This window comes from Schistocerca gregaria, chromosome 4, assembly GCF_023897955.1.
Source record: "Schistocerca gregaria isolate iqSchGreg1 chromosome 4, iqSchGreg1.2, whole genome shotgun sequence".
NCBI classification, from domain to species: domain Eukaryota; kingdom Metazoa; phylum Arthropoda; class Insecta; order Orthoptera; family Acrididae; genus Schistocerca; species Schistocerca gregaria.
Genome location: NC_064923.1, coordinates 632,478,122 through 632,491,663, shown reverse-complemented (window position 1 = coordinate 632,491,663; position 13,542 = coordinate 632,478,122). Strand labels below are relative to the sequence as shown.

Genomic DNA, 13,542 nt, shown 5'->3' with positions numbered 1-13,542 from the left:
TCTGATGTTAAGTTTCTCACTGTTTTCATTTTTGCTACTTCTCACAACCTTTGTCTTTATTCAATTTGCGCTCATTCCATAATCTGTACTCAAAAGACTGTTCTTTCCATTCAGTAGTTCCTTAATTCTTCTTCACTTTCACTGAGAATAGTAGTGTCACCAGTGAATCTTATCATTGATATCCTTTCACCTCGAATTTTAATTTCACTCTTGAACTTTTATTTCTGTCATTGCTCTGCGATGTAGAGCATCAACAGTAGGGGAGAAAAACTACATCCATGTCTTGTATCCTTTCAAATCTGTGCACTTCTTTTTGGTCTTCCACTCTTATTGTTCCTCCTTGGTTCTTGCACATATTGTATATTGCACATATTTCCCTATAGTGTACCCTATTTTTCTATGGATTTTGAACATCTTGCACCATTTGACATGGTTGAATACCTTTTCAAAGACCACAAATCCTATGAATATTTCTTGATTTTTCTTTAGTCCATTACCAACCACAATGTCAGAACTGCCTCTCTGGAGCCTTTACCATTCCTAAAGTAAAACTGATCATCATTTAACAGATCCTCAATTTTCTTTTCTATTCTTTTCAATACCAGTCTTGTCAGCATTTGGATTCATGAGTTGTTAAGCTGATTGTGCAATAATTCTCACACTTACGGGCTCTTGCAATCTTCCTAATCATGTGGATGACTTTTTCCGAAAGTCAGATGGTATATCACCAGCCTCATAAACTCTATACATCAACATGCATAGCCATTTTGTAGCCACATCCCCCAATGATTTTAGAAATTCAGATGGAATGTTATCTATCCTTTCAGCCTTTTTTTATAATTAATCTTCCAAATCTGTTTTAAAGTCTGTTTCTAATACTGGATCCCCAGTCCCTTCTACATCAGTTCCTGTTTCTTCTTCTATCAGGTCATTAGAAAAGTCTTCCCCTCATAGAGGCCTTCAAAGTATTCTTTACACATATTTTCTCTCTCCTCTGCAATTAACAGAGTAATCCTGATCACCCTCTTAATGTTATCACTTTTGCTTTTAATTTCACCAAAGATTTATCTGACTTTCCTACATGCTGGAAATCACAACTCATCCCAGCTGAGTGCAGCTTCATAATTGTAAAGTTAGCACTTCCCTCATTCTTATCTACTATCTAATGCCATTTTTCACTGTTATTAACATTATTGGCCACTTAGTATCACTTGAATCTTTCCATGTTTGATTTTTCTTTGATGGTTGTACTGTTTGCTTCTCCCAAACCCCCCAATTTGTATCATCCCATCCAATCATAATTTTCTAAATTCAGCTATAATATCTACAGCTCTTCTGTGTGTCACTTACACCGAAATTTGTGGTTTTTAAGAAGAGTATTAATTTTATGTTTCTTTTGTGTGTGTTACTTGGAGTCCAGCTGCTCCAAAATCTTCCTGAATTTTTCAGATCCATTGTTTCCTGTCTTCTTTCTAAGATTTCTTAGCAATGCCTTCTATCTAAGGTTTCTTATAACTGTCTCCTTTCTAAGAGTTCTCATCACAAAACCAAATCACTGATTGTAGAAGAATCAGCTCCAATAAATCCTCAGAAGAAATATGATTGTTGGAATGAAGGATGTGATCAGGTGGTACAAAAAGGACACCAAGCTTGAATAGGCTATAGAGCACAAAAGTTAGAAGAATCAGATTTAGATCTAATATAACAAAGGAATTCCTGACTGGAAACACAATAATGTGGAGCAGGTTATGCACAATATGTACCCAGTAGATGCACTGTTTTCGTCTACAACCAAGAGAAATGTACTCCATACTTGGCTTTTTAGACCTTCCCGCTCCTTCAATGTGTAAACATTGGTTTCAGTCTTAGGTCTTACTGCACTGGCTTCCTCGCACTGCATGATTTCAGAGAGAGACACACCACAAATGAGAAGCCCGTACTGGCTGCAGTCTCACAATGATAATGGCACGTGTAATGTGTTTGAAGTTGCATGCTACGTATTTGGTCACAGTTTCTATGTTCGGTCACAGTGATTTGGTTTTGGTAGGCACTTCCCAGGTTTCCTGTTGTACTCCATATCTTTATTAATTTGGTTTGATCAGATTTCCAGCTATTGTTATTTTGAGCTTTTTCCACTACAGGTGTTAATTTTGTATTGATCTTTATGAGGTAGTGATCAGGTCCTCTGTCTATTGCCCTTAGGGCTTTACTATTGTGAATTTCACAACAGTGAAATTTATCCAGGCAAAACTGGTTGAGCTGTCATTCAGCCTTTCTGAATTTAGGATGTTTCCAGGTTTTTAATTTATGAGGTTTCCTTTTAAATCTTATTGATTTTTAGATAAATTTAGAAGTCCCTGTGGATTTCAGTCAATCTTTGACCAGAATTAGATTTTCACTCTGCAGTGGAGTGTGCACTGATATGAAACTTCCTGGCAGATTAAAACTGTGTGCTGGTTCGAGACTCTAACTCGGGACCTAAGCCTTTTGCGGGCAAGTGCTCTACCAACTGAGCTACCCAAGCACGATTCACACCCTGTCCAGTACCTCGTCTCCTATGTTCCAAACTTTACAGAAGCTCTCCTGCAAACCTTACAGACTAGCACTCCTGAAAGGAAGGATATTCCAGAGACATGGCTTAGCCACAGCCTGGGGAATGTGTGGATGGTAGGACATGAGGTACTGGCAGAAGTAAAGCTGTGAGGATGGGGCGTGAGTCATGCTTGGGTAGCTCACTTGGTAGAGCACTTGCCTTCGAAAGGCAAAGATCCTGAGTTCGAGTCTTGGTCTGGCACACAGTTTTAATCTGCCAGGAAGTTTCAATCTTTGACCATTTTTGTCAGTTTGCTTGTGAACTAGCCATTTTCCAATGACATCTTGGTCTGTTCTTTCTTGTCCTACTTACACATTGAAGGCACCAGTGAGAATTTTAATGTTTGATGGAGAAATGTTGATTAAGGTTTGATCCTGTAGATCCCAGAATTTGAGTGTTTCTATTCTATCCTTTAGAGTGTTATTTTTCTTACTGATGAGAGCATGTACAGTGATAATTGTGTATGTCTAATTTACAGATTCCAGAGTTTATGTTGCAAGTCTGGGCAGTTGAGATTTAAATTCTATAATAGAGGCAATGATTTTGTGTTTTATTAGGAATCAATTTCCAAATTGTGGCCAACTTTTCATGTCTCATTTCTCTGGTATTCCCCTGTGTTGGGGGTTTGGAGGCAGGGAGGGGGGAGGGTTTCTGCTGGGACAGGGGGGTTCTGCTGTCGGAGGGGGGGGGGGGGGGGGGGGAGAGCTGCTGGATTTTTAAACACACTGATCAGTCATTATCTTCTAAAAGATTTTCCATGGTCTACTCTCTAATGGATGTCCTTGAGATGAGGTTGAACCTTGAATTATAGCTCTGAATGTTGTACAAAAAGGTGGTGATGAAAGATGATGCTATGAAACTGTTAATGGTGCTAGAAACAAATGCACACCTTGGCCTCAAATCTTAATACCACTGGGGTTGAAGAAAACAAGTTTACCAAGGGAGCAGACATGACTGAAGACAGAAGGAGTCTGGCACAACTAAGTGGAAGCAATGCCAGACTCAGCTCTGGGCCCCACAATTGCTGTCCACGTACTCCAAAGACTGGAATCCCCTGGGGAATTTTTTGGGTTACTGTATTTGTTCTCACTGTTTACCAACATACTGCACCTTATGCCTTTAGTACCCCTCACTTATTTTTACAGATTGCTTGTACTTTTACTTCACTTCTAAATTCCTACAAATATAGAATACAATGTATCACATCTTACCTTGAATTATAAATCAGTTCTCTGAGAGAGTGAAGCAAAGACTCTTTTGTGATGTCAGCATAGTCAAGTTTTATGGCCATACCAGCATCAGTCAAACTATGCATGTTAACTTTCTGATCACCATAGATCGGAGTACCTAATATGGGAACACCAAAATAAACTGCCTCTATAGTTCCCAGAAGACCTCCATGGCCAATAAACACTTTCACAGAAGGGTGACCTGCAACATTTGTGTGTTTGTTTTAGGCACTTAATAATAATATTAACTGCACATCATTACAGGAAGAATAATGGCAAAACAGTTAGGAAATATCTGTTGACAACTTCCTTTATTGACATACTCAATGAGATATTTTCAGAATTTTCTTAGCCAATATGTCGGTAAATGCATACCATTTATATGATTGATTTGTGTAAATATTTATATGATTTTTGATCTCTGTTTAACATTCAACATATTCTATGGAAAAAAATTAAGACATACATTAACAACATAATGCAACTATTATAAATGCAGTTCCAAAATATCACAGAACTGTTACAAAGGTGGATAGTTGTCTTCGGTTCATTGATAGAATTTTGGGAATATGTGGTTCATCTGTAAAGGAGACCACTTATAAAACACTAATACGACCTATTCTTGAGTACTGCTCAAGTGTTTAAGATCCCTATCAGGTCAGATTGAGGGAAGACATAGAAGCAATTTAGAGGCCGGCTGCTACATTTGTTACTGGTAGGTTTGATCATCACACGAGTGTTCCGGTTATGCTTCAGGAACTCTGGTGGAGTCTTTGGAGGAAAGGAGGCATTATTTTCATGAATCACTACTGAGGAAATCTAGAGAACCAGCATTTGAGGCTGAATGCAGTACAATTTTACTGCCGCCAACTTATATTTCGCGGAAAGACCACAAATATAAGATAAGAGAGATTAGGGCTCGTACAGAGGCATGTGGGCAGCCATTTTTCCCTCATTCTGTTTGGGAGTGGAACAGGGAGAGAAGATGCTACTTGGGTATGAGGTACCCTGTGCCACACACCGTATGGTGGATTGCAAAGTATGTATGTAGATGTAGATGTAGATGTAGAAACCATTTGTGGTTACACAAGCTTAATTCTGCATAATGCAATTAACAGAAAAACATTAATTTGAAGGTAAATAAAAAAATGTAACATTCTTTGCTTCCTTAAATGGATACTATTTATCTCCAACTGCTAGCTTAATACATATGTCTGAAAAGAATTTTCAGCCCTTAAATTTAAATACTCATGAGTGAACATGAAAAAGTTTTCATTTTTCTTATGTATCTCCAGGTCTTCATAATTTTCTCAACATATTTCTGTGGATGACTTTTGCTCCAGAAGGTAGAACCCCACTCTGGACCTTAGACAACGAGGAAAAACTATTTTTGTCTTGCATTTTGGTGGTAGAATCATATTTACATTAAAACTGATTTTTGCTATGACAGACTATACCTCTGAGGAGTGGTAGTACTGACAACACATTGTAAGAATTTCAAAATATTAGAAGAGGTCTCTGTAAGATGTATGATTATCTACTGTGTGATTCATGAAGAAAGAACAGATTTCAGTTGTTTATTGCAGACAAACTACAAAAGGTAGAAACACATTGCACATGTCACTGGATGGAGGAAGGTTCAAAGTTTTGACACAACTGTACTGTTGATTCTTTTTGCAACATGGCAACTATACCATAAGAAAAATCATTTTGTGTGATGGAATTTATATGAAGTTACTCAGTTGTTGAAGTACAATGTGCAATCTGTTGATCATTCAACAAGAAGGTGCCTCTGCACAAGCAAATTTACGACTAGTGTACAAAATTCTAAGAAGTTGGTTGCATACACAAAAGGATGCACGTCTGATGAAAATGTCAAGTGTATCTGAGATGTGTTCAGATGGAGCCCTCATAAGTCTACAAGATTGACAAACCAGGAGCTTCAATTTCCTCAAACAATGGTGTGGCATGTTCTGAAACAATGCCTGCATATGAAGCCTTACAAGTAACATTTACTGCAGCAGTTGTATCTCAATGACCATAAGAGTAGAATTTTTCATTTCAGTTCTCCAGGACATGGCGGTGGACACTTTTTCTGATAAACTAATCTGTTTGGACAAATTTCATCTATCAGGTAATGTAAACTGCCATAACATAAGAATTTGGAGAGCACAAAATCCTGGCATCATTGTTGTACATGAAAGAGACTCACCAAAACAGAATGAGTTTTGTGCTGTTTCTGTTGACAAAGTTTATGGATCTTTCTTTTTTTTCTGAGGATACTGTGACAGGACTGTCATACTTGGACCTTCTGACAACTGGCTGTTTCTTCAACTTCATGAAGATTCTAATGATTTCATTTTTATGCACGAAGGTGCCCTACCTAACTTTCACCCTGGGGTGTAGTGTTATGTTAACAATACTGCCCCACAATGTTTGATTGGAAGAGGTGACAAAGAGATCTTGTTCATTGCTTTTGGCCTCCCAGGCCACCAGAGCTCTCACCTTGTGATTTTTTTTCTGTGGGGGTACATGAAAGACCGAGTCTTTGTCTCATCTATGGCATTTACCCTTGAAGAGCTAAGAAATCAGACTGAAGCTATCAATTCAATAAACAGGGATCTGTTGATTTGTGTGTAGAATGAAATGGACTGCCATTTAGCTGCTCATGTGATCCATGGGACATGAAACTAACTAACTATGCAAAGTGTAAATAAAACAGAAAGAAACTTCCACATAGGAAAAATATATTAAAAATAAAGATTCCAAGACTTACCAAGCGGGAAAGCGCCGGCAGACAGGCACATGAACAAAACACACAAACACACACACAAAATTGCGAGCTTTCGCAACTGGCAGTTGCTTCTTCCTGACGAAGCAACTGCCAGTTGCGAAAGCTCGCAATTTTGTGTGTGTGTTTGTGTGTTTTGTTCATGTGCCTGTCTGCCGGCGCTTTCCCGCTTGGTAAGTCTTGGAATCTTTATTTTTAATATAACTATGCAAAGTGGACAGATGAGAGGCCTGGCACAATGCTTGGGGTATTATTCAGTTATCCAAATTTGTGTTAGGTCATTGTGTAAGGTCTTGACTGGATTACTTGAATATTTCCACATTTCAACAAAAGGTGACCGTGCTTTATAATTCTGGTCTGATATGCTGGAGCTGGCAGCTGTGGGTGTGTGAGGTGTGTGTGTGTGTGTGTGTGTGTGTGTGTGTGTGTGTGTGTGTGTGTGTGTGTGCGTCTGTGTGTGTGTTAACTGACCAAGGCTGTTGCTGATAGCTATATGTTAGTGTGTTCTAATCATGCCTGTCTGCAACTTCACACGTCTTCTTCATTGTAATTAGCAATCTGTCTTTTCTTACATTTTTGACATTGCTACCTGTAGTTTCCATTGTTTGCCTTATAATTTTTTCATATTTAAGTGCTTTTTCTACTTCATGGAAAGTTGAGAGGCCTAATTCATTGGGTTTGGTTTTTATTGGGGTATTTACATTGATTTGTGAACTTTTTTGGATTCTTCATAGTTCAGAAGCTTATTAAATGCTGTTTCCATTATTTCAGAATATTCTTTTTTACTGTGTGTGTGTGTGTGTGTGTGTGTGTGTGTGTGTGTGTGTGTGTGTGTGTGTGTGTGTGTGTGTGTGTGTGACATTCTTCCATCTTTACCTTTCACATCTAACATCTAACATTGGGGGACCATATTGGTATAGTTATTTCCAAAAGATGCCCCACAAAAAGTAAATGTTTTCCAGGTTTTTAGTTGCTGGTGAAGTAAACCATATGTAATAATTTACTACTCAACATATAGTGAACATGCTGAGTCACAGATAGACACAACAAACAGACTGTCAAACAATTGGCCTTCATCAGAATGGGACAACACACACACACACACACACACACACACACACACACACACACACACACACACACACACACACATTCATAATTTTTGTTATTTACACACACACACACACACACACACATTCATAATTTTTGTTATTTACAGAGTGCCTGGCAATGGCATATGCTGAAATGGGCTCATCATCAATGATATAAATTCAAACACTTTACATAGCAGAGTAGCTGGCTATTATTCATAATAGCACAGACATTCAGTCTATCCTATTCATAATATTGTCATAATTCTGACCTGGATTGTCCATTGTTTGAGATAGGTAATTTGTTGCACATCCTATCCATGTGAATATTCAGTTTCATTAATGGATTGTTCCATTGGTTTTTGGTAGAATACTCTGTACATTATGAATGAAAAACACATGACATCTGTAACATTCTAGAATATTTATTATTTTACAAAGAGGTTTTCAATAATTGCACCATTCTCAGGTTCAAAGATGTTCTCTTTTGTTTGGTGTCAAAATGGAGACCCAATACTGTTATAGAGTCTTTGCCAAAACAATCTTCAACTGATGCTCATAGTCTCAGTTTTATTTCTTTTGAAGTTAACCAATTTACCTGATGTCAATTATGCCTTTTCCATCATACATTCTTTGACTGAACTATGGAGTTTATTTACTATGGGAGGTGATGAATTTGGTATCAGTATGTACCACTCATGACTACTTTGACATCTAAAGAAGTTAAGTGTATCATTTTTATCATCAATAACCAAAAATAATAAGCACAAACAAATAATAATAATAATAATAATAATAATAATAATAACAATAACAATAACAATAATAATAAACAGAATGAATTCTTGAAATAGCCTACTCCAGTTAGGACATTTAAAGAGCTTGATTTCTTAGTTTTGTCACATGTTACTATTTGGTTTTACTTCAACAATATTTGCAATATTATTATATGTCTGTATCAAAGGTCTTCATTGAATCAACCACTGTGGTAAATGCATGTTGTTTTTGTTCAGAGCCACATAACACAGGCAGCGCAATATCTAGCACAACTTTACGAGGAGGTTACTGTGAAACCCATATTGGGCCTGGAATTTAAGGTAACTGTTCCTGGAATTTTTAGTTTGGTTTTTGTTATTACCTCACAAACTATTGCAATTGTTAATTATCTAGTGAACCTCTGATTCCATATTTCCACACAGGCATACCTATAGTAAGCTTCAAATTACCCAACGAAGAAAAGAATCACTGTCTCCAGCTAAAACACTGGTCTGATCCAGATCTAGACACTAGTTTGTCCTGTACAAGTCCCTTCATCCTCACATAGCTACTGCAACCTACATCCATCTGAACATGCTTACTATAGCCAGGGATAAGTCTCCCTCTACATTTTATTTCAGCCATAATCAGTTGTTTGAAAAGTGCTTGTGAAGAAAACAAATTTGTTAACACTGAATCCAGATTTAAGTTTTACCAAGTATTTTATGAAGGTATTTGATGGAGTGTGGCCATTTATGGAAGTAAAACATAAATGATAAACAGTTTAGACAAGAAGAACAGTTAAGAAGAGAATCAAAGGTTTTGAACTGCAGTGCATCCATATCATGAGTACAGTTTTCTATTTCTAATACTAAATATTCTCTCTTTTATATCACTGTTTTTGCACATAAATTGCTGACAGCATTGTCTATACTTAACTTTAAACCCTGAATCAAACATAATGTTCTCCCAGAGTGGCCGCAATTCACCCTTGACATTAAAAATTAAGTTTTCGCTTAAGTTTATGACATTTGTGCAGCGATCAGTTAGGTTAATTTACTATAATTTCCTTTCATATTGCCTTTTCGGAGCGGTAATATTTTTATTAGTAACAACACTTGGAAAATGTCATTTATACCCAATAGGTAACTGTCTGAATGAAAGATTTTTAAGCAATAATAGCACAGTTAATTCTCAAAATAATGCAGGCATCTTTATCTCCTTTTAAGGAAGGAGGACGTAATTTTGTGCCAATACATGCATGATTCTTGCGGTAAACTGACTTTATTAAATTCTGTCAATAATGTAATCATGATTACTAACTTTCTGATTTCTAATCTATCATAAAAAGGTTTGTACATAAGCTCAGTTGTCTTGATGAGTTTTGGCGCCCTGTAGGATCAATTCAATGCCTCCGTCCTGTACAGTTACATATGTTTTGTAAATTTCATTCATTGTGTCACTGATACACGACTTGCTACATTCTCATGTTACATTGTCTGACACAAACGAGTTTTCTATGTCATTAATATCAGAATGAATATCCAAGGCTGGCCATTGTGGCCCAGTGGTTCTAGGCACTTCAGTCCAGAACCGCACTGCTGCTACAGTCGCAGGTTCGAATCCTGCCTCGGGCATGGATGTGTGTGATGTCCTTAGTTCAGTTTAAGTAGTTCTAACTCTAGGGGACTGATGACCTCAGATGTTAAGTCCCATAGTGCTCAGAACCATTTTTTGAATACCCAAAACCAATTCTTCACTGTTTTATTTACATACTAACATGCGTTGGAAAAGAATTGACAAATTTAGTGTGACTTCCGACCACCAATTGAGGAGAAATGACATAATTTTACTGCAATTTATGGCTTTCATTTGGAGATAAATGCCAAATTTTTTGTACAGTATTTACAGTGTGCTGTAGCACAGTAGCACATGATCACCAGCCATGACTGACTATAAGCTCATAATACAGTACCACATTCAAATGAGAGGTGACTTACATAACAGACAATTAACTACAGAGAAACATTTTGTCACACTTTTTCCCTGTTTGCTTATCATCTCCAGTATATCACCAATATTCTCATTGTTAACCCAACCGTATATGGAGGCAACATCAGTCAAATGCAAATCCTCATTTTTCCAACTAACTGGCTATATTATTTACTAATGTTAAAACAATACAGTAAGTACATTCCATATTACATCAACATATATAAGATTGGTTTCATGTTTAGACAGGTTAATTCACTCTGCCTTACTGGCTTTGCTGCCAAATGTTACCCTAAATTAATATACCCTTCGTAAAAATTAAGAGACACTGCATAGTGTTATTGACCATGTTCTGAATTCAACAGTCACTGACACACCAGAAAAACAACAAGTGTGTCAGAAGTGGAAGGAAATGTATACAGACACTCTAAAACGCCTGCAGCAACACAAAATAAAATATTATAGAACAGAAGAGTGAGCATTTCACTTGTTTGTAAATTTGTTCAACCAGTTACCAACAAACAATTTCATTAGTTTCACCCAAAAATTGTTTCTGGGACCACAGGCACCACTCTTGCCTCTGTCAAGTGCTTGAGTCTGGGTCTGAAACTACAGAAGCAAATGAAGAAAAGACTTGTTGTGCTCCTACTCCCTCTGGAGGTCCCAATGAAACTTTGACATGTGTGATGTTGCTGCTGAAGAATCTTCAAGCAGCACAGCAGCAATTTGTGAGAGTTTGACACTTAGCAAAAACCCAGGGCTGTGGCCCCTTTTAAGTAATCTCATTAATATTTTAATTAAATGTGGTCCTGTTTAAGTACGTAATCACACTTATCCAATTAACAATGAGGGAAGAAAGTTTCCTGACACTTAGTACTATAGAAATATTGCCAATGGCAAAAAAGTTAAGAGGGACTGGCTTCTTTACTCTTTATCAATATGTATTTTTTCTGTTATGAAATGTTTAGTAAAAGTGTAAGCAGTCTGTCTGATACAAATAAATTCTCAGATTGGCAGCATTTATTATCGACTTTGAAAAGACACGAAACAAGTGATTCCCACAATGAAAATTTGAAGTCAATGGTATAATTGAATAATATGTCACAGACAAAGAACACTGTAAATCAGATGCAACTAAGACTAATAGAGAAGGCAAAACAGCACTGTTGTGATGTACTAGAAAGGATTATTACTATTATCAAGTTCTTGGCAACAATGTCTGACTTTTTGCAGTTCTTCCAAAAAGATATGGGAACATGATAACGGAAATTTTTTGAAAGCAGTAGAGATGCTGGCATCTTTTGATTCAGTTATGTGGGAACATAGTCACAGAACTGAATCAAAATCTGACCCAAGTTGGATGAGTATGACCCACTATTTAGATTACATTCAAAATGAAATTATTGATTTACTAGGCACAAAGATAAAAACATATTTTGAGGAAAGTAAGAGATTTTATGTGTGTTTCCATCATATTACACTGCACATGAGATGCAAGCAATACAGAACAAATAACAGTAATATTTAGGGATGTTTATCTAAACCATACAGACCTTATTCAAGAAATTTACGTCTTCTTTTCAGCATCGACTATTAGGTGGTCAATCATTTGCAACCATTTACCAGAGATAAAGCTAAAAGCTTTAAGTGGTATGAGATGGTCGAGCAGAAATGAAGCAACCAAGCCCTTACAGTTCTACACAGAAAAGGTATTTGATGCTCTGTTGGAGATATCAGAAGCCTCTTCTACACTCATGCTCATAAATTAAGGGTAATGCTGGTACATGGTGAAACAACGCTCTGATGGGCAGTTTGCAGGTTTAAATCACCTCAGGGTATGACCATGCAGTGCACTTGACCTGCAGTTGTCACATGGTGGCGCTGGCAGCAGTTCATACACGCAGAGGTGTGTGGGTGCATGTCAGGGTATGATGCATTGAGTAAGTGTGCAGATGTTTTCAGACATACTCATAGTGACTGTGAGTTGAAAATTGCTCAACGAACACATATTGATGACATTATGAGGGGTAGCATACTAGGGTGACTGGAGTCTGGTCAAACCCAGCAGATCGTAGGGGCCCTCCATGTGCCACAAAGTGTGATCTCAAGATTATGGAAAAAATTCCAGCAGACAGGAAACATGTCCAGGCACTACAGTACGAGACTTCCACAGTGTACAACACCACAAGAAGACTGATATCTCGCCATCAGTGCCCACAGACAACCACGGAGTACTGCAGGTGGCCTTGTTCAGGACCTTACCGCAGCCACTGGAACAGTTGTTTCCAGACACACAGTCTACAGACAACTGAACAGACATGGTTTATTCACCCGGAGACCTGCATTCCACTGACCCCTGGTCACAGGAGAGCCCATACAGCCTGGTGTCAATAACACAGAACATGATAATTGGAACAGTGGTCCCAGATTATATACACGGATGAGTCCAGGTACAGTCTGAACAGTGATTCTCACCGGGTTTTCATTTGGTGTGAACCAGGAGCCAGATACCAACCCCTTAATGTCCTTGAAAGGGACCTGTATGGAGGTCGCAGTTTGATGGTGTGGGGAGGGTTTATGATTGGTGCATGTACACCTCTGCATGTCTTTGATAGAGGAACTGTAACAGGTCATGTGTATCGGGATGTCATTTTGAACCAGTACGTCTGCCTTTTCAGGCTGCAGTGGGTCCGACCTTCCTCCTGATGAATGACAATGCACAGCCCCACCAAGCTGCCGTCGTGGAGGAGTACCTTGAAACAGAAGATATCAGGCAAATGGAGTGGCCTGCCTGTTCTCCAGACCTAAACCCCATTGAGCAATCTGGGATGCTCTTGGTCGACATATCCCTGAATGTCTTCAAACCCCTATGACACTTCAGGAGCTCTGACAGGCACTGTTACAAGAATGGGAGGCTATACCCCAGCAGCTGCTTGACCACCTGATCCAGAGTACACCAACCCATTGTGCGGCCTGTGTACATGTGCATGGTGATCATATCCCATATTGATGTTGGGGTACATGCGCAGGAAACAGTGGCATTTTGTAAAATGTGTTTTGGGATGGTTTTCTCAACTTATCACCAGTACT

At 38.1% G+C, this 13,542-nt stretch overlaps 1 protein-coding gene across 2 annotated transcripts in view; it reads right to left on the bottom strand.

The window, feature by feature from the left end:
* LOC126267463 (UDP-glycosyltransferase UGT5-like) overlaps positions 1 to 13,542 on the bottom strand; it is a 264,174-nt gene that overhangs the window by 6,499 nt on the left and 244,133 nt on the right. For both annotated transcript variants that reach the window (XM_049972734.1, XM_049972733.1), the window contains one exon: positions 3,805 to 4,024. In XM_049972734.1, coding sequence (XP_049828691.1) covers positions 3,805 to 4,024 — 220 coding nt within the window. The remainder of the gene's footprint in view (positions 1 to 3,804; positions 4,025 to 13,542) is intronic.